This window comes from Chrysoperla carnea, chromosome 5 (genome assembly GCF_905475395.1).
Source record: "Chrysoperla carnea chromosome 5, inChrCarn1.1, whole genome shotgun sequence".
In the NCBI taxonomy this organism is placed as follows: domain Eukaryota; kingdom Metazoa; phylum Arthropoda; class Insecta; order Neuroptera; family Chrysopidae; genus Chrysoperla; species Chrysoperla carnea.
In genome coordinates this window covers 56,970,642-56,993,795 of record NC_058341.1, presented here as the reverse complement: position 1 = coordinate 56,993,795, position 23,154 = coordinate 56,970,642, and the positions used below count along the sequence as shown (strand labels likewise).

Sequence of the window (23,154 nt, the reverse complement as noted above, 5' to 3'; positions counted from 1 at the left end):
GGTGTTTTTCAGTGTTTTATTTTATTTATAAATTACAACGAATTTTTCCTTAAAACCACAGTTTTCGGAATAGCCCTGATTTTATCGAGTACCGATTATCGAGATTACTGTATAACAGATTTTGAGGGTATATTGGCCCACATTTTTGCTGCACTGGGTGGTTGCTCGACTCGCCCTTCCCCTGGATAGCGCTGTGGGATGAGTGCAACGACAACTAATGATAGTACTTAAATCAAATTCAATCAAATCTTAATATTTGAAGAATGATCCAAGGTACGACACCTTATCCTATACGGTTTTCTCCCACGAGATTTATAAACAAATGTATGTAAATTATTCTAGTTGATCCTTCTAAGTTTAATAAAATTGATAGAGGTGCTCGATTTTTGACAGATTCTAAAAATTGTATATATCTTATATGTATAAATATAAATAAAATGCTTATTTATGAAAATAACATATTAGATACAAACAAATGACATTGTTTCCCAGAGTGACAGTATAAATGGATACCTGTTGTATCCTTGTATATTTTATAATAACTTGATTATCTTATACCAGCGTACACAATCTGGTTCAGAAAAATGGAAAATCTCTCAAATGTTGCTTAAACGAAAATTTTAGGACAAAATTCAAAAGTAAAGCCTTGAAGATTTTTTCACGTATACAGGATAAATGAGTAACCTGTGTTACTTTCACATGCAGCGAGCATGATTCAGATGTTCATCAATTAGGCCGAATATAGTAAAATTTTTAAAATTACTAAGAAAATCATTAAACGTAAAGCAGACATTATTGTGAACATAGGCAGGCTTCAATCTCTTTAAGAATAGCAGTGGTCTTTGGAATGTCTAGACCATTAATAGAGAAGGCTTAGTTTTATAAGTCAGTTTATTCATAAATCTTAGCAATTATGTTATAAATTACCATGGTTTCTTAATATATATACTATTATGCATACATAAATCAATCTACTCAACTTTCGCTGAATCTCAATTTGAGCATTTTAATGTAGTTCTATTTAAGCCATTGCAAAATGATGTCTCTAATAATGTAGTGATATATAAGTGATTAGACCGGTGTTTAATCGGAAAAATGAGTGTATTCCTTCAAATAATATTTCTATTCCGATACTTAAGCGTTTTTTTCGAAATACAATTTTACAATTGCTTTGTCATTTATATCAACACAAAACTAGAAGTAAGACTTTTTAAATGGTAGTGTCGTTGAGCCCAAATGTCGATATTATTGGCGATTGAATCAGCCTCCATTTATTATTCTGGCTGGATTTTTCTATTATTAAGCTATACGCATTTGGCACTCTACAAGCATTTTGGCTTTAGAAGGTCCTGTTCTCAATATTGATACTGATTCATCCGTGAATATGAATGTCTCATTGTTCTTTATTATCTTTGTCTACCATTCTTCTTTGTTTTGCTGGTTAGTTACGATAGTTACCTTGAGGTCTGTGTGTTCTATCGAGTTGAAAACAGTAGAGATTCTCCGAATTATTGTAGAATAATTAAGAATACTTGAGTCTCTTAAGGCTTTTGATTATTGAATTTCTTGATCGAATATTTCATCGCGTTCGAAATATCCGTTAAGTGAATGCTTAGTCTAAATGCCGTAGTGACAAGAAGATTTCATACATAAAAAATAGATTACTGAAAATAATTGCCATCCGTGGAATTTTCATAACAGACTATTGACACGTGACATATAGGCGTGGCTTAATAAATATGACTGGCTTTAGGTTGCAAATTTAAAAACAACACATGTGTTGTATATGACATATTTTATTTAGATTGTTTTTGGTACTTTGATAAATTTTTTTGATTTCTTTCCTTACTTACTTTTTATTACGTGTCAGTTCAACGCTTTTCTTAGTAGGTTAGGTTATATTGGCTGTCCACGAAGCACACACTTCGGCTATAGAGCCCATTGTGATATATGTGTTTTACCACCTTTCCGCTGATAATTTCATTTATCAGCTCCTCAATTTCAGAGGCTGAGTGCACCTCCTTCATGCATATACCATGTACTACACCAGCCCATCCCAACTATTAGTTAAATTAATTGTTGCGACGGCGGACCCGCTACCCTAAGCATTCCGCGGGCGGAATTGGTTACGCCTTAACCGACTGAGCTAATGGGGCAACTTCACTTGTCTAATTTTATAAGAAATAGGCCAGAAAGTTGGATTTCAGATTTCAGACTTTTCTTAGTAAAGCATCTATAAAAATAATATTTAAAAAATGTGTTAATTTCATCATTCATTTTCAGTTGTACTTAAAAGTAGAATTTTAAGTTAAAGAAGATGTCCAACAATTATTAAATTTTTACGATTGACTTTTATTACAAAAAATGTTTCCCATTAACTTAAAAATTGTTAATATAAAAATGTCCAGCTGTTTTTCTGACTGGACGGGGGGCTAGACTGCATTTATTTACTTGGAAATATAGAAAAACTTTCATTTATGTCCAATTAGGTTCTAAACTTTCATTCTGGGAAACACATCCTTTAATTTCAAAGCACATTTACATTTTTTTGGGAAAACTATGATCTTAATTTTTATGAGACTACCACAGAGTCTTACAGCACAGATATATCTAAATGTAGAATGAGTTCGAGTAGTCTGACGGACAATTTCCATTTTAATTTGATAATAATTAACTGTTTATATTTATAATTAGAAAATAAATGTTATGCATTGACAGTACCTACCTCATGCAACTTTATTATAGTTAAAATTTTAACCACCAGATATCATTACCAAAATGGTGAGATGTCAATGCATAAAATCCTTGCTTTTTAAAAACCTACATATTCACGTCTTTTCAAACCTACATATTCAAGACACTTCAGTTTGTCCGCTAGCTAAGATATCGTCGTATCGAATTTTTTTATGAACCACTTTGTTAATAAATTTGTATAAACATACATATATTTATCCTTGTAAATACAATTTATCCTTCAAAACCATACATTCGTTTTATGTATATTGATGATATACATGTACATACAGAAACACAGATATAGACACATACAGGTAAATGAAAATGACAACCTTTTTTGTATCTGTTTCCAATGTTATGTAAATTTATTTTAATATAATGCACGTGGCCTTAAATATGTCCACTTTCCCATCATTTTATTTTTCACATATTATTAACATTCAACATATACAAAATGTCTCTTGTATAAAAGAATTATGTGGAATTCTTTTTTATTGAAAGAGTTTTCAATTTAGAATAAATATTCACTTAGTAAATATCTACGCTTGCATAAGCTTTGTGTTGATTATTCTCTCACGTCATATTTCTTTGAGTATTCTTTTTATACAAAATGACATATCTGTACACAATAAATGGTGGAAACGCAGTTAAATTAAACAATATATCCATTTATACAATATGGTAGTCATTTATTTGCGCTCCCACCATGTTTTAATAAACTTGAATAAGTTATAAATTCCCATTGTAAATGAGAGCTGACAACGTTTTTCAAGGTTATTTTAAGACGCCAAAATACCTCTCCATACTATTATATGGAACACTGGCATGGTGGACACCACCAGAAAAGGTAAAAAATGAGATTTACGGCTATCATTTCTCCTGCCAGATCACTGTAGCGTGTATCAAGTGGAAATGATGGCTATTTACGAGGTATGTGTGTGTATGAGACTTAACACTGTCATGTACCAATATTAAGTTCGTTGACGTCAAAGCCCTTCTGCTGTTCTTAAACAGTTCCAAATAGTTCATGGAGTTGTGGCAAGGAATGGACCAACAGTTTTTCAATTTCACAACTGATCCTTTGGTCTAAGTGTTTGCCAACCCATGCCAGCCACTTACCTAGGTGGAAGTACAGCTTAAACCTGAGAATAGTTGTATTAATATTCCTAGTAGGATATTAAAAAGTTTTTTAAACCTGATTTTGAAGTCTGAAATTTTCGCAGGTTTTTTTTCGGAAATATGTCTTAGTAAAGGCTGTAAACGCAATCGCTCTTGCTACTACATGTACGCCATCTCTACTTAATTTCAATAAGAAAATAATAATCCAATATCCACCCGTCTTACAATAAACTTTTTTGTGATGCTGTAAGTTCATATACAAGCAACTTTACTTAGAAACCTTTATATAATTTATACATTAATATCAAATTTTAGTGCTCAATTTCCAGATAAGAAAAAAGAACTCTGATTATGAAATATAATTTCATAATTTTTAGATTTTTGAAAACTTAAACCTCAAGAAAAACAACTATTTTTTTGTCGTTAATATTATGCGAAAAGTAATTAAGAATTAGTAGTATATTGAGGTTTATTAAGTTTTAGAATAGCATTTAGGTTGACAAGTGAAATAGTATTTTACTTTAGTAATGAAGCTTTAAAAAGTGGTTTGTTTGCATATGTATTTGTAAAATATTTCATGAAAACTGTTTTTGTACATATGAAATTATCTCTAATAAATAATAATATTCACTTGTTTTCTTTTTTTTGCTAATACAGTAGAGCTTGCTTAAGTGTGACCTGGATAAGTGAGAAACCTCCATAACTGGAACTCATACTGAGGTCACAACACTTTGGCACTGAATTAGCTCTGTTAGTGGTACGAAGCAAACCTCCATACCTAGGATTCGTTCTTTCGATCATATTATCATAGTTACCTCTATAACTGAGACAGCGAGTGAATCTTATATGCATTAATCTAGGCAATTGAGAACTGCAATTTTAGTTTTACTTTACTATCATAAGGATATTTATTTGAAAAATGCCGAAATGAGGGTTGAAATTGTTATCAGTACCTGAAAAACTGAAGTTAATATCCGTTTACGAAAGTGGGAAGACACGCAATGAACTCTGTGTCGAATTGCAAAAATATATTCTTTGTAGAATAATTCAGAATAAAGATAAAATTCAATCACAATTGCAATGCTCAGAATATCCTGAACTTGAACAGTGTTTGCTAACATACCAACTTCGTAACAAAAACGTTCCGGTAACTGGACCAATGATTAAAAAAAGGCACAAGATTTCGAGCGAAGGCTCGGTATTCATAATTTTTGTAAGAGCAATGATATTGATAATACGTTATTTTATTTAATCATCGCGCCTCTATAACTGAAATAACCTGTATTCTGACCTCCATTAATGGAACCCTCTGTGAATGAGACATATATTTAGTTATACGTGGATTTATACAGTATCTAAGATACACTGGGTAAGTGGAATACCTCTATAAGTGAGATAAATTTGCAGATCCCTTGCTGTCTTACTTAAAGGTTCCACTGCATTTTCGGGTTAAACTTAGCTCTTACGTAATACACACATATTTTGTTACATTTTGTATTATAAAAGAATATCGCATGAACATAATGTTTAAAAATATACCTATAATACAAGCGAATAGGTATTTAATGCGTAACAACAGTTAACGTGTTATTTACAAACACGTAATGGTTGTTACACAACCCACCCACATCATGTTAATAAATAATAAAGTATTTTACGTGTAATGTGTGTGACGCTTTTTTATTATTTATTATAAAATTAAATTAAAAAATTTTATTAAATAAATACAATTTTCTTTATATTAAATGACATTAGCGACAAAAAAAGAAAATAAAATTTGTGAAGAATTACTTATGTAACAAAAAAAGAAAAAGTTTAAAAAATATCATGAAAATGTTTTAATTTTTTATAGACAAGCTAAAATTGTCTTTTATATAAAAATTATTATAAAAATAAGTAATTGTTGTCTCTCTTTTAAGTTCTTTCACAAAAAAATTCCATTATATTCCGTGAAAAATTGTATTTACCTTGAAACTCGAAATACACATTTCATGATACTTTTACGGTTTGATGCATCTAAGATGACATCACATTCTTTTCAAAAATTATAGGTGTATACGTCATAACCAAGATAACGGAAAATTTAATTATTGAATACAACTATTTTTATACCCTGTATATACTAAATATATATCAAGGCATATTAAGTTTAGTCACAAGTTTGTAACGATTAAAATATTGATGCAACGAACATGTTGGTACTGGTGTTTATAAAATCATTTAATTAGTCCATTTTCGGATATCTGTTCGCCTGTCTGACTGTCCGTTCGTAATCGTGATGACTCAAAAATGAAAAGAGATATCAAGCTGAAATTCATTTTTTATGGAGTGCTCAGGACGTTAAAAATGAGTTTCAGTTCGTAAATGCGCAACAAGGTCAATCGGGTCTTGGATTCGTGTAGTATATTTTGTACACCGTTAGAGATAGAATAAAAGTTTAAACATAAAAACAGTTACTATCAATTCCCTATCCCAATTTCTTTCAGTTTTATGACATGTTCTGTACAACATTTGTATTGTTTAAAAAAAGAATGAATAAATTGTATTGAATTGAATTGAATTGAATTGGTGTCCGTTACATAGGGAGTTAAAAATTTGCAGATAGCTTCACCTAGTTGTAATTCTCGAAAAAAAAAAAATTCTAGATAATACTTTCAAAAAGCAAAACAAATGGCAGCAGACATTGTGTTGGTTTTTTGAACTTTTCTGATTTATTAAAAATAATGCAAGCAAGGACATTCAACACTTTCTATACAGGGTATTGCAATAATTTACTCATTTAATGAAAGAGATTTACTCAGCCCCTTAAAATAATTGAGGAGCTCATAAATGAAATTATTAGCGGAAAAGGTGGTAAAACAAATATATAGTATCACAGTGGGCTTTATGGCCCAAGTGTGTCTCTCATGGACAGCCAATATAACCTAGCCTAACTGATTGTGGTAGGGAAGAATTTTTAGAATGGTGGTATTTTAACTATAATTTTTTTTTATTGAAGCTTTTGGTAAAATTATGAAAATTTTAAAACTGAGCTAAAGTCTCTAGGAAGTATAATATAAATATTTATTATCTATGCTAGAAACTATAACCAAGCAATAAAATATGTGGCAGGTTAGCCGTTACCCGCTCGGTTCGCTAGACAATTTCAACTGTATAAACGTATACCACTATACAATTCATTAATATCCACCCAGTTTTTCTCCCCGAAATCTCTTTAAAGCTATAATAGTCCTTAGATAAAAACAATATTATAAAATTATACTCCTTAATTACTTTTGCACTAGATTAAACCGAGTTTGTATTTAGCGCAATGTACAGTTCAAAAAATTTAAAAAAATCTACTGAGTAATCCTTCAAAACGATTTTATTACTAGTTTTAAAAATCGGGATATTCTTTCATGTACTGGGTTTTACTTCAGTTTGAACCTGTATGCTTGGGTTAAAGAATTCGATTTTGGTGTTTCTGGAATGTTTCCAATGAATTTTTTTCGTTTGTTTCAGAGGTGGTATATCCCATACTAGCAATTGGAGCCAGTATTGTACTGATAACATTACTATCAGTCACAATAATTTTATCACGCAAGCGTAAAAAGCTAACGGATGATGATTCGATACCGAATATATTAATTTATCCAAATAAAGGGAGTTCTGGACCACAATTTTTGTGAGTATATTTTAGTTTTATTTCGATTTTTTACGGTCCAAAATTTCGATTGAACAAATCGACCAGAAATATTATAAATAATGTCATATTTATTAATGTCACATTTAAACTTATCTCTCTTTCAGGACAAAAGAAATTCGATTTAGTTTACCACCAATAAGGAGTACATCCTTAGGTGATATCGAACAACAAATAACCGATGAAAATTTGGATACCAATAATGGAATACAAGGGCACTTGGTTGACGACATGTGTAGTTTATTACCCACTCAACATTATTCAGCTCAACGATCAAACTCATTCAGTAAATTAATTTATCACTAAATTCTCGGCTGTTTCGTTACCATGATTTTTTGTTTTAGGTGGAACCTATAGTTTGGGTACGCTTGATCCAACATTGTATAGAAATACACCCGAGCTAGAAATGTTCGAATGGCCTGAAGGACACTTAGGACGTGTTTGGTTTTCATTAAAATATGAAAGTTTTAGTGAAAAATTATTGGTGACAGTGCAAAAAATTAAAAATTTACCATCACGTACTTTGGGATCGGTCAATAGTTGCGATCCATACATTAAGTGAGTATCAAACTATTTTTTCTCGAAAATTGATAAATATGCTTTTGGTTATTCTTTTGTGGCTTAACTAAACTCTCCTAATAACTTCTTCCTCTACAAAAACTGCGTAGTGTAGATGAGTGAAACATTCTCTTGCATGCGCAAATGAAATGAAAAAATTATATTGTCTGGTAATAATAGTTCAAACAGGGTGTTTTGCCTGGCAACCTAAAAATTGCAGAAAATTTCAATTTTCAGGGTAAGAGTATCAATAAAAAAAACTTCATTTTCCCAAGAAAACTACATTAAAGAAATTTCACATCTGAGAAAGTTACTACGGAAATATATGAAATTAATCATTTTCCCACCCGGTGTGATTTGGAAGGTTTTGCTGTTAATTATTTCACGCACGATAGTTACAACAGTGCTATGCCAATAAATCATACTTTTATATAATAATTAAGACTTAAACTATGTTAACTATTACAGAATGTTACATGAGGTTGCAGAAGAAGACTGATTTATTCTTCCTATCCTGTATTAAAATTTTCGAGATAGTTAGAGAAATTAAACAAAAAATGTATACCTACGCTACCCACAATATTTTAATTACTTATATTTAAATTACTATATTAAATTGGCAGACAAAGCTTGCACTCGGAGAAGCAGAAATTAAAGAAGCAGAGATCTAAACTCCTTTCTTATTTAAATGTCCAAGTCTGTTCTTAATATTTTATGGACTATATATAGTGAGAGACTTCATATACGATTTTCATGCTTATCTTTTCAATCATATTGAAATAGTAAATTTTTTAACTAAATTGTAACTTGTAGGCCTTAAGACCATCAGTATCCGCTCTTTTTTGTATTTTGGAAGTAAAATTTTAGAAGAAGTGGTGCCTATATTATAGTTTTTCGCGACCTTTGACTGACCATGAATAATTTTTTTTCCGCACATGATTTTGAATGGATGACTTTTCATAGGTCATTTCTAGCATTCGAATAAAGATAATTGCGATTAAAAAACTTCACACGGATTTTTTAAGCCGAAAACCCTTTATTTCTTTGTCTTATTTGACAAAGAGAGGTTTGCATGGCTTCGATACTGCTATACTGATTTAAAGTGGTTCTGATATTTGAGCAAGTACGGTGAATGTTAATTTCTTTTGCGGTAAATATTACTTCAAAATACCTTGATCATCATAAACACAGTTTTGTGGCTTCTTGCGGGGCAAAATTTTGAATTATTCCATTTTAAAATTTATGTGATTTTTAACATAGTTCCTTATAGAAGAACCCGAAATAATGTTAATTGTACAAAAAATAATCTGTGAAAAAGCTTAAAAAAAGTTTTCATCATGAAAAAAATTTATCACAGATTCTGTTTATGCAAAGAAAACATTACTTTACGTCGCTTTCCAAAAACATAAATTTTACGGTATTTTCAGAGCATTTTCTTACATGTGCGTCATACATACGTGACAGCGGAGCCACTTTAATAATAAATAACTTGAAATGGTATACAGACTTATCTCAGGGAAAAGGAACCGTACTTTAGAATCTACAGTGCTAATCACTATATCTTCATCCCTTGTTAAAATTAATCAATTCATACAAGTTCCTCAAAACATCAAGCTATTGTTAAAAAAATTTAAATGTTAGATTAGATTAGGTTATTTTGGCTGTCCACGAAGGACACACTTAGGCTTGTGATACCATATATGTGTATTACCACCTTTCCGCTGATAATTTCATTGATCAGCTCCTCAATTTTTGAGTGCACCTCCTTCATGCATATACCATGCACCACACCAGCCCATCACAACTATTAATTAAATTAATTTTGTTTCGACAGCCGGAATCGACACCGCTACCCTAAGCATACCGCGGACGGGATTGGTTACACCTTAGCCAACTGAGCTAATAGCGCGACAAATTAAAATGTTAATAATGTAAAAATTTGCAATGTCAACAGTAAAATTTATAATCAAATATTATAAAGGTAAAAATAATAAAAGTCTAGTATTGGATTAGGATTTTACCATCGTAATTTAATTGTAATTTTTTTCCCGTTTTGGTTAATTTGAGAGACTCTTTTCATTTCTCATGCGACATCTTGTATATAATGCTCCTTAAAAATGCAAACATGCAAAAAAATAATTACTACATTTCAGATATGTTAAATATGATATATGCAAACTATTTTCCTCGTTTCTCCACTGCAGTTAGTTGTTAAACCTACCATCTCCATTCCACTCACTTGGGCTTTTATACACAATAACATCAAAAACAACTAACTGTAACATAAAAATATTTTTCTATATATTTTCTAGTAATTCCTAGAATTTTTCTCTAACATTATATGTTTTTTTTTTATTCTCTAGATTACATTTAATACCAGATGAACGTCGTATTTTACAATCGCAACAAAAGAAAAAAACATGCAATCCATATTTTGATGAAACATTTGTTTTTCAAGTAAGTATGAAATGTAATCACTTTACAGCGAGTGTCACATTTTAAAAATGTATTATGTAATAACTGAAATGAAGCCTCCCATTGCTTTTTTTACTGATTAAAAATTAATTGTTTGAAAATTCGCTTTGGACTTTCAGGCATTTGTTCTTTGATCCTTTCTTGAAAATTCAAGAGCTTTCCGTTAGTTTCTAGAACAATCTATATTTTTTTCCCAAATGATTTACAGTTATATTCACTTTCGATTTTCTGTTATTGTTTTCATTTATCTTTCCGTTTCCGAAAATTGAATCAATGAATATATTTTAAAACACATATATTTTAGGGTTTTTCACGAGAAACCAATTTGTCAAATAAAATGGTTTTAATCAGTAAAAATAATATAAGCTTCCTTGACTTCCCAATACTTCCATCATTTTGATAAAAAAACATTTTCATCACCGACTTCCATCCATAAACAGTTAAGCTTTGATTAATGCTAAATCCAAGGCTATTGTTCGTCGAAACGGCGAGGTGTGATGAAAAGACAGACGTTCAAACATAAGACCAAGGTTTGGATTTAAAAGATATTGCCCTATTTTTTATACCACCCAAGCTTAGTCCAAAGCGTATAAGGTTATAAAAAATGTTGATGATAGTAGAAACCAAATTTTGGCTCAGGTGTACTTCTGCTTGCTCGTGTACACGAGAATACACAATTCAAGATTCACTACTTGAATTCAATCAAAACTGTTTCAGATCTTTTTATTTTAAAATAATTTATTAATTTGTATTATATTGTACAATTACGGACAAAAAAACGAATCACTTAATAGCTAAGCGAACTTCCTCTCACGCCTGACAGCCGAATTATAATCGCCTGTCCTTTATACCACCTTGTAAATAAAATTTCGATACGAATTTGTTTCTGCGGGCCGGCCGTGTCCCAAAACTAATACAGCAGATTCATGTTGATAGAAAGCATAGGTTTTTAATGTATGGCCTTTCGGATAAATCTTCAAGGCTTTACTGGAATATGAACTTTTTTGTCAAACTTTTATTTGACCCTTTTTGCATAAATGTGACTTAATTTTGTTTTGTTTGCATAAATGTGATGTAAAATAAATTTACATCAGATTTTAAAAAAAATTAAAAATTTAACGGTGTTAGGTCACATGGTTTGAGTTGTCAATTATGGTCTAAAATCTATGATTTTATTTAAATTTATATTTTAATAATCGCTGAAGATAATTATTATTTCATCCAAAATTTGCACGAAAATTTAGGTGCTGTAAATGCCATACCCAATTTCTTAAATGTGAAAGGGAGTTTGTTTGTTTGTTTGTTTATTTGTTACACTTTCACGCAAAAGATACCCAATGGATTTTAATGAAACTTTACAAGAATATAACTCATACGTCAGAAAAAAATATTCGCTATAACTTATATAAAAAAAGATATAAAAAAATTACTGCTCCATCTATAACCTTTATTATAAATCATAAATTGAAAGTTTCTGTAAAAACAGTGAACAAGGCACAAATTATGGCCATCTATTCAGCCAGGCTTTTCTGACTTACTGAATGCATTAAGGCTTTTTTTACATATTCTTTTAAATTAAAAACCGTAAATATACTTCTACCTGTGTAAAACAATCCCTAGTTCTATTTCGAGTGTTATGGAAAGGGGATAAGTGAGAGCAAGTTAGATGAAGGCTATAACGCGGTAGTCTTCACTTTTAAACACAGCTGGCGGGTATCAAGCTACACCTTTAACAGTAAAAAAGCTACTACCTTTATTTTTTGGTTGAAACCGCAAATATAGCGTCAACTTTGTGTCACCTTTTATTTAGTGATTCGATTTATTTGCCCGGTTAACTTTTATTTAAACATAAAATGATGTACACAGGTGTCAAACAAAGATATGGCTGATCATATTTTAAAATTAAGTGTTATTGATGGTGGCCGCTCAAAACGTCACAATCCATCAATTGGACATATTACATTCCCATTACGTAATTTATTAAACAATGACATTAATAATACTACTACTTCTACAACAACAATAACAAAAATAAATACTGGTCATATGAGTGGAAATGGTAGGAGTGGGAGTATTGGTGGAGGAAATAATACAACAATACAACAGCAACAAGAGCCTAAGATATTTATGTTTGACCTTGAAAAAGTAAGTACCATATTTGATGTACTATTAATACTTAGATATATGAGTTTTTTTTTCACAGTGTTCCATGTTTGATGTACTATTTTAATACGAATACATTATTATACGTTTTCTTTCATATTTCCAAATAAAAAAATAGTTGTGGCGGCTTTAACCTGACGAACATTGGCGAAATTTACTAAAAATCTAACTGCATTTTCTTACGAGCACAAAATTCAGTTTATTTAACTATTAGATCACTATAATTTTATAAAATTATTAGAAATCGATCTGTTAAATCGCGAAAAATTTTCTGGGCTTGATTGAATCGTAAATGAAGTCGAAAAATTTGGAGACATTTTCGCCGGTACACGCAAAAATTTTTGTTGTGAATATCACTATGTCAGTATCGGTGTGAGCGCCATGTTGATTTGACCGTTGAGGGAATAGTAATATTAGCAATAGTTATAGCGGAAGAGTCAATGCAGTATGAGTGTCAGGCCCATACTTGTCGGCAATTTCACAATACTTCTGGTGGAGAGCTCTCTTCACAATACTTCTGGTGGATAAAAAATTACCAGAAACCGACCTGTGAAATCGCTCTTCATATAGGTGTTTTGGACGATCTTTCAAAAACTATGTATCCAATTACGAAATAAAAATGATTTTTGTATTTTTAACCCCCAAACAAAAAAACGGGGTGTTATAAGTTTGACCGCTATGTGTGTCTGCTGTCTGTATGTCTGTCTGTGGCATCGTAGCGAATAAACGGATGAACCGATTTTGATTGTTTGTTTTGTTTGAAAGGTAATTTAATGGAGAGTGTTCTTAGGTGCGTTTCAAGTGCGTTGCTAATTTCACTTCCTATGGTTAAATTTACTCTGAATACAGAGTTTAAACAAATTCTGAAGCCAATAAAATTGTTGTGATTTGCAAAACTGTAAAAAATCCTTAATAATTGTATCTCCAGTTATGATAAAACTCAATACACGATAATGTTGACCTATAAAATACAATGATCGGATTCATACATATAGTTACTGAAATATCATATGAAAAGTAATTATACGCATCCATTTCTATTTTTCTTACCGAAATTTGTTAAACTCCATAACAAAAAGTTGTTTGTAATTTTTCCAATTTGGTCATAAAATAGAAAAATTACAAAACTTCAAAAAAAAAATTCGTATTTTTCGGTATATTTCATCAAAAAATTACAAAAATCTTATTAATTGATTGGACCATAGAAATGTCGTCCAAAATCTGGTATGAAAAGAAATTTCCTTGCATTTATGCATTTAGTTTTTTTACTTGTTGCCCGCCATCACTAATCAACATTCTTCAAGTTATATCTTTAAGCTAAATTACAACTCTTAATCAGCCGCTAATCTGTATGATTTTAAGATACGGTTCATAAATTTTTAAAAACAGCCCTGTTTCTGGGAACTTATAAGAATCCCACGTTTTTTTTTGTCGGAAAAACACAGAAAAACTAAATAGATAATGAGCCAGAGCAGTTTGCGATTTTAAGTACCGAAATTAAGTACCGAAAAAAATTAACTGTATTCTTAAGGTATATTATGTTAGGTTATATTGGCTGGCCACGAGAGGAACATTTAGCTCATAGCACCCATTTAAGGTATATTGTATTTAAAAAATTTGGTATAAAAAATTTGTAACAGTTTTTGCAAGTACTGACATTCAACACTTTCTAAAACTGATATTTCAACCATTAACTCAGTCAACTGTTTGTTTTCACTTGTTGATTAGGTAAATTGCATTGAAATCGATCTTGTTTACCTTACGACGTTCACACTTTTACTGTCATTTATTCAGTGATAATGGAGCGACAGATGTACAATATTGAATCACTGAACGAATATATCTGTAAAGAAGTAGACTAAATTGGTGCAAAAGATAAGCTTTTAGTCCAAAACATAAGCTTTGTACTAAATATGGTGAAGAACTTTAAGATTCATTTGCAAAATTATCTGCTCATCACCTTAAAGTTTGGAGTTAAATAATCTGGAGTTAAAACTTATAAAAAAATAATACAAGGAAACAGAAATTTCTTTGGTACTTGATTTTCTTAAATGATTTTTTCTGTTGTTTAAGCTGTTAAAAAATAATCAAGAAAATTGTTAGAATTTATTTTTACAACGTTTTTAAAATCACACACTTTTCTGCCCCTTTGTATTCAGTTATATAGAAGAAAATCGAGAAGACAGAAGACAGATACAAGACAGAAACATATTCTCCTGTTCATTATCTTGGAACGAATTCTTTAACATTGTCTTTTTATTCCCGTATATATTTTTTGTGACTGATACTATCATATACTTTTCTTTTCAAATTGTATTCTGTAATACTGTGTTCCCTTAGGAGGTACAGGAGACAATATCAGAACTGGGAGAATTACTATTATCACTTGTATATAATGCGAATTCAAGTCGACTAACAGTAACTGTTATTGAAGGCCGAAAATTGAAGGTTAGTAAAATGACATAAACTTTTTTCTTTGATAAATTTTTTAATAAAAAATTTTATGATGTCGAAAAAGGAAAATGTTAGACATTCTCTTAGATTTTTATTGTTGTCTGTGTGCTGTTATGATACTGCCCATTTGTCGAATTATGTTCGAAAAGAAACATTTACTGGTTTTATTATCTTGATTTTTGTGTGTTGGACGAATGAAATGTGCCTATAGTTAAATTAGGGCTGTCAAATAAAATCGTATACCTAATTTTTGTTATAAAAATTTATGTTAAATAGCAAATATTATCTAAAAAGAGATCGGACTAAATGTTTTTCACCAAAATGACATTGTACATTGACGATCAACTGATTTTTGTTACTATGTCAGAAATTAGTACATTTTGCAAGTGTATTTTGAATAAAAATTATAAGTATATATTTTATATGGTTTACCCAAAAAAGATACAAATCCTTATTCAAAGGTATGATACAAACTTGAGAGTGTCCAACTTTCTGTATGCTTGAGAAGTACACGTACCTAATTTTGGACCAATGAGAACAATTTTTCGAGGTTTCCATGTTAACATATCGAAAAATTCATTATGTAAAATTATCGGCTTAGGCATGTTTACTGACGAATTTTTATGCCAGAACCTAGATTTGGAGAATAATAAGGATTGAAAATCGCAAAATAGTTGAAATAAGAACGTGATTTTCTAAAGAAAACACGGAAAGTGTTCTGCGGATTGAAAGTCTAAAATTTAATACTAAAATGCCAAAAAAAACATTGGCAACCGGTTTGCGAATGATCTGAATGGTCAAGTATAATAAAAGACTGACAAAACTGATTTTTCGAAACGTTATTCCCGTGGATATCAGGCTCTGAAGCAGAAACGAGCTAGACACCATCTGAATTATTTCAAGCTTCACGAGACTCAACCTGAAACATTTTTTTCTTGAAAATGCAAATTTATCAGTATTTATTTTTATTATACAGGGTGGATCATTTGAATATATTAGGCTTGAAAGCTAGTGTTGTAGTTAACCAATCAAAAAATAACAAACAAATGGTGCAGAATTTGATGCGGGACATCATGTTCTGACATCAGATTGGACCTAGTTCTTCGGGTTACTTTAATACTCAATTTAGATCCTAAAAAGTAAAAAATAGAATTACACTTAAAATTAGAAAGTTCCTCCTTATAAAAAAACAAAATTATAAATTTTTTTTCCAAAACGTTACTTTTTCGGAAAAGTATGTCATTGAAAAATATCGAAAGATAACACGCTAATTACAGAAAAATTCTTAAGCCTAAATTTGTCGAAGGCAATAGAGGATATTCACCTGTGTCCATGAACTTGAGCTCAAATTCTTCCTTCAAGGCCATTTGACGATTAACCTGGGCTTAAAAGTTGTTAACACAGACGAATAGCTGTTAGTCCTTGATAACTTTTGTAAATTTTTCAGAAAATTTTTCAGATTTAAATAAATAATGTTAGCTTTTTAATAAGGATTAACTTACTACTTTTAAGTGTTATTCTATCAACTGACAACTATTCTCAACTGACTATCAACATCAGAACATGACGCCCCTTCATCATCAAAAACTCTACAACTGTTTATTTTTTGATTGGTTAACTACAAAACGAGCTATTAGATATAATAGATTAAAATTGTTCAATCTATATGTCAAAAATGCTTTAACTTTGTATCAAAGTTGAGTTAAACTTATACTCTATGTCAAAAAAAATGCTCCTTTTAAAACATTCTAAGTGTTACTATTATAACATAACATATGATGAGTACGCTTAGAATGTTTTAACTGTAGCAGTTTTTTTGGAATTAAGTATACATACGCCATTTTCCCAGGCATAAAATAATCTTTTACTAAATTTATTACATAATTAATATTATTTGAAACAAAAACAACGTTTTATGTTATTTTCGTAAAACGAGAGCTTAGTATTCCTTGTGGCTAAAACGCTATAAAGACCGCTTATAGAAAACTGCAAATTATCATAAATGTCAATAAAGCAAAAAGAAAAACATGGATAAGAAAAATAAAACGTCAATAAATTGACAAACAAATTAGCCTCGATATAGTTTCTGTATAGATATCTATTTGTCAATAAATATATTTGTAAATAGAAACCGGATATCCGACATATATATTCCAATATAAACACACGTTTGGTGATAAACAACCAATTTTTTTCTACAAATGTAAGTGTTTTGAATACGAAAATAGTTTTTTACAATTCATCGTTTTGTGTAAAATGCTATACAGTAAGTGTGTAAAAAGTTGAAGGATGAATAATCTACTGCAGTCTGCAGTTAATACTCAAATACCTTCGCATATAACGAATACTTTTTCAGGCATACAAAAAACGTAGCTTTATTACAGTCGAAACGTAATACTATTTAAAGAGACTAGTGATAAGTATTTTGGCTAATATAGGTAACATAAGGTCCAAGCTTTTCTGCGTAAAATCTTAAGAGGCATAATTTTTTGAAAATATTCGTTTATAACTTTGAACAATAGCCTTAATTGGCATAGAGTTTCATTTTTTGCTTTACAGGGACCACCAAATTTTCATATTTGTAAAGAAAATGTCGTTCAATTCTTGTAAAACGGCAAAAACAAATTTCTCGAATTACATACACTTCATACGCATCTATTTGTCGTTTAGCATATCTCCTTAAATAAGGACCAAGCATTTACTGTAAAAATTGCTTTCCTATTCTAATCAAATAGTAGAATCCATAAAAAGCGTTTAGAGGAATTAATTTCACCTTGCTGGAGACCGACTTTATACCTACATTTTGTCCTAAATGTGTGTAATTTGAGTTTGCTCAAGTCTAGGAAGTTTGCTTTACTTTTGGGAGCAAAATAAATCCGAAATTTGAAGAAGGTTTGCAGAGTTTTACAAATTAAAAAAAACTATGCATCGTATAAAAAAAGTTCAAATAATAATTCTAGATAAAGTAATCGTGCACATTTTTGTTTTCGACTTTCTAGCTTCAAAATTGACCGAGATATGCCAATTTTTAAATGGTGTCTTTTTTGCTCATTCAATCAAATGAAAAATGATCCATTTTGTAAACCGTTTGGGGTAGAACAAAAATTTAAATATAAAAATTATTCCTTATATAAAAATAAACAACTTTTGCTAGAAACATTTTTTCTTAAACATCACTGTTTATCCATGTAAGCGCAAATTAGGACAAAACTTTGGTGTCCATTCTCTCCAAAACTATAAATGATAGAAAGTTTTAAATTTGTAGGTAGTAACAAGTTGTCTTGTGAATCATTCTCGAAAAACGAAAAAAATTTCTAGAGGATACTTTCGAAAAAAATGTGCACGATTACTTCAACTAGAACTTTTATTTGAACCTTTTTTTTATTTGATGCATAATTTTTTAATTTGTAAAAAAACTGCAAACCTTCTTCAAATACCGAATTTATTTTGCTCCCAAAAGTTATGTAGACCTCATGAAATTGGGCAAACTCGGATGACACGCACTTAGGACCAAATATAACAATAAATATATAATAAATAATTGAGTTTTTGAACTAAAAGAAACATTTTTTATCCCAGTGAAGACTATATGAACTGTATGTATGTATGGTTAAAAATATACAAAAATGGGATATGATTTTTTGAAATATAATATTTATAATTTTCCACCTTCATTAATTTAATAATCTTCGGTATTTTTCTTTCACTTGTCTATTTTGAAAACTGACGAACATTATAATACAATGATGATTCGTTTTCATTTCATTTTTCTCAACAATTTTATTTATTTGTGAAAATTGTGTACATAAAGCTGTAGAGTTTAACAAGATGAAAATATCGGGAAAATATTATGTTTGTTTCTAAACCAATACTTGAATTGGAAAATAATCATGTACACGAGAAGATAATAATAATAAAATAGTAATTTTTTTCGACTTAACGGAGTATATTTTTCGTGTTCGTTTATTAATTTGATTGAATTACTTATGGTTTCATGATCTTTTCCTTGAAATTTTTTTATTAGAATTCTTTACACGTATTATTCATCTTTTATAAAAGCTGAAAATTTTAGATAAGCCTCTCTATTTCTATAAAAGAAGTTGATTAGCATTTGAACTTTTTATGAATTATTTTTGGATATTTGAAAAAAATATGAAACCGAACATTTCTTTATCCTAATTAGATTTTATGAGATTTGTAATACACTTCCTATAAACTTATATCATACCTACTATCGCTTAGTAAAAATAGAAATCCTATAGTTTGTGAATTTAATCAACTATATTAGCTCTATTCAACAATCATTAATAAATAAATATGGTCCGAAAGCGGACCGAAAATACACTTGACTCATCGGTAGCCGGTTTAACCCTATCAGACCGGTGTGAAAAATGAAGGAAGAAGCAATTTGCAATGCAAAATTGAGATACCAACTTGACTCATTAGGTAACCGGGTAATTTTCATGCCAAATTTTAGCTCTCTATCTTTCTTTTCAAGAAGTAAAAGGTTTCCAGGTTGTTGATACCTTTTGGGGTAATAACTTGAATTATAAGGTAACCGGATAGTTTTCATGTGAAACTATAGCTATCAATCAACCTTTTCAAGAAATAGTAGCTTACCATGCCAAATCCATTGCAAAAGTTGGACAATCCCCTAACATAGTACGAATAAATTTACGGATTTCGTTATCAGCGATATCATCTATCCTAAAAAAAATTTTGGGAAGCATAAAATATAAAAAATGATTTATTTTAGTGCCTAAGTAAAATGTCAATATATGATTACAAAAAAATGTATCAATTTTATTAAAATTACAGTACGTGTAAAAAAAATTATTCAGATTTTGGTCGAACACTTCGTTATTGACGAAAATAAAGATTATTTTGTGGTTCTGGTCAAAAATTTGATTTGAAAACAATTTCTCAACACTTTTTGACCCTTGACTTTTTTACCTAACCTCACGGTTTTCGATATATAAGCTTCAATATATAAGGTAAAAATCCAAAATTTTTTTTTGCACTTACCGTAATTTTAATTAAATTAATCCTTTTTTTGGTAACCATATATTGACATTTTACTTAGACATTAAAATAATCATTTTTCACATACCTGATATTATATTGCCTAATAATAGTAATAAAAAGACAAAAGAGGGGTACCGTAAGTGGGTCCCTAGCACCTAGACCAAGAGTCGCCTGTGCCCTCCTTGATAACGACTTGCCTCCCGAAGACGAAGCGTAGGAGTCGCTATTAAAATCAAATGAAGCTAAAAGATTCTGCCGAGGCCTGACGCCACACAGAAACCCCACAGCTTCTTCGGCGGGATCTCTCCCAGGATAGAGGGATCCAATGTTCGGACCCACACATTCTGTACATAACGCCCTGCAGATTTCTGTAGGTGCAAAAAACATGTATGGATGTTTCGTCATTCTCCATACAGACTCTACAAGTGGGATCATTAGACATCCCCATATTGTGAAGGTGATAGTTCAATCGACAGTGTCCTGTCAAGAGTCCTACCACCGTTCTAAACTATGCACAGTCGAATGGCCTAGCTGTGGATTTACACAGTTTGGCCTGTCGCATGACCTGCGCAAAGTCCCAGTAATCAAGATGGGCTTGTCGTACATTCTTTGATTCGGTAAATTACAGAGCATTTTGTATTATATTGCCTAGCTTTTGCAACCGATTTGGCCTGGCAACGGGATAATTTAGACATATTAAATGTGATGATTTATTTATTGCCAGTCGTTATTTTTGATAGTTAATTTTTACTTATATTACAGCCAGATTTAAATTTTCGTTTTCTAATGATTGAATATTTGTTACATTTTTTCAAATTTTTTGCATTAAAATCTTCCATTATCTTTTAAATTGTGTTTTTTTAAAATCTATCCATAGAATATACCATTTGTCATTAAAAAAACAAATGTATAAACAATTAACTTTCTTACAAAAATGTGAATTATTGTTATTTTGAAAACAAAAAGCTTTTGTTTGATTTTAGAGAATTATATTATTAAAATTCTTATAAATTTTATTGTTCTTAATTTCAATTGGAAAACGGTGTGGAAAATTGTATTTAAAATGAGGGCTTTTCACTTCTTCTTTGTTTTCGTATGTCTCCTTTTGATGTCATTCTTGACATTGTTTTGATTTTTTCTCATTCCATAAAACCTACATAATTTCATTATTTAAATAGGTCATTGACGATCATACTATTAAATTGGTATTATCTACTATAGGCAGCTTCTCGAACAAAAAATTAAACAAGTATTTGATAATAAATACAAAAATTTGTGATGGAAACTAGTAACGGAAAACGATAAATACACTTCGATTAGTAGAAATAGGAAAAATTTATTTACGTGGTATGTTTTACTTGAAGGTATAACATACTTATTCTTTGGACAGTTTCAGCAGATATGTCAACTAACATACTTTCCGATATTAAGGTAGTACTATCGGTAATAGACTTTGCATTCAGAATTTAATGAAACTTGGCATACTTGTCCATTATTATATCATAATTAACCAGTTAAATTTTTAGGGGCCTTCAGAGAACTGAAAATCTGAACGTCCAGTTTTGTGAAATAAAATAAAATCTGTGATTTCCCATATGGATCAATGTTAAAATATCTTTTTTTCAGTTCTCTGAAGGCCCCTAAAAATTTACCTGTTAATTATGATATAATAATGGACAACTATGCCAAGTTTCATTTAATTCTGAATGCAAAGTCTATTAACGATAGTACTACCTTAAGTTCTATCACCATCCAACAAGATCCTGGAAAAAATGGAAAATGCATTTTTCATGTCTATCTCATTTGACTTTAAGTGTAAAATTACGCCTTTTAGTGTAATCAATACTGAAAGTAGAAATTCATAATAACATATTAACGAATTATTTTAGGGTTGAATCACAGAAGTATTTACTTTAGGCCTTGTTTTGGGCTTGAGTACATAACAGACAACAATTTCAAATCTAGAGGTCCTTTTTTCATTTCCAAGCTATAACAGCTGGATTTCGTCAAATAGTGTATATATTGTTAAAATATTGAATATTTATAGCTTTGAAAGTGTCCTTTTCTAGATATATGGTGTTGAAATTTTCGAAAAAAAGAATATTGTGGTAAATAAAGTTTTAACAATTGCACAACGTTATCCTTACTAATATTATAAATGCGAAAAGGGCTGTAAGGGGCTGCATTAATGCGAAAAAGGGCTGTAAGGGTTGAAAAAGGGGATGCAAGATTGAATGGAAATTATATCATTTTTAAAGCTATCAGCTTGAAACTTATTTTTAGGCTTTTGATTAAATATAAATAAATACGACATTAAAAATTTGTGAAAATTTTACCCTAAAGAGGGTAAAAAAAGGATATGAAAGTTTTTGTGTGATGACGTCAGCAAAAAAAGCTTTCGACCCAGAAATTAAAAATATAGAAGAAGAAATATAGTGAACTACGGATTCATTACAAAATGCGAAACTCAAATTAACGGAATAACGCAAAAAAGATGTTCATTTAGAACGGTGAAAGTAACAGAGAATATGAACTAGGCCACAGCCTTTAAGAATAAGCCATCAAGATATAAATGTAGGTACTAGGTACTTAACCGATTTGAAATATTATTTCACGTATAGAAAGCTTCATTATAAGGCGAGTAGAGAGAGCCTAAGTGGTCGAGCGGCCTAAGGCGATGGACTTTAACCGTTTGTCTACTAAGACTTAGGTTGCGGGCTCGAAACCAGGCAGCGGGAGTGTGAATAATTATAATTAATGGAGGCGGTAGAATTGATCACATTGTCGTCGCTTGGATAAGAACTATGTAACCGACTCCACCCACATCATAAATGTAATTGTATATATGGATGTAGTTAAATAAATAAAGATTAACAAATAATGATGTGGGTGGCCTCTGTTTTAGGCGTATATGTCAGAGAAACGGAGGTTAAATCCCATTA

The 23,154-nt window shown here is 30.4% G+C and overlaps 1 protein-coding gene across 1 annotated transcript in view; it reads left to right on the top strand.

Moving 5' to 3' along the window:
- Positions 1 to 23,154, top strand: part of LOC123300522 (synaptotagmin-15-like) — a 61,133-nt gene that overhangs the window by 20,141 nt on the left and 17,838 nt on the right. The window contains exons 2-7 of the mRNA XM_044883106.1: positions 7,357 to 7,519; positions 7,645 to 7,823; positions 7,882 to 8,095; positions 10,459 to 10,552; positions 12,437 to 12,715; positions 15,074 to 15,181. Of these exons, the coding sequence (XP_044739041.1) occupies positions 7,357 to 7,519; positions 7,645 to 7,823; positions 7,882 to 8,095; positions 10,459 to 10,552; positions 12,437 to 12,715; positions 15,074 to 15,181 (1,037 nt within the window). The remainder of the gene's footprint in view (positions 1 to 7,356; positions 7,520 to 7,644; positions 7,824 to 7,881; positions 8,096 to 10,458; positions 10,553 to 12,436; positions 12,716 to 15,073; positions 15,182 to 23,154) is intronic.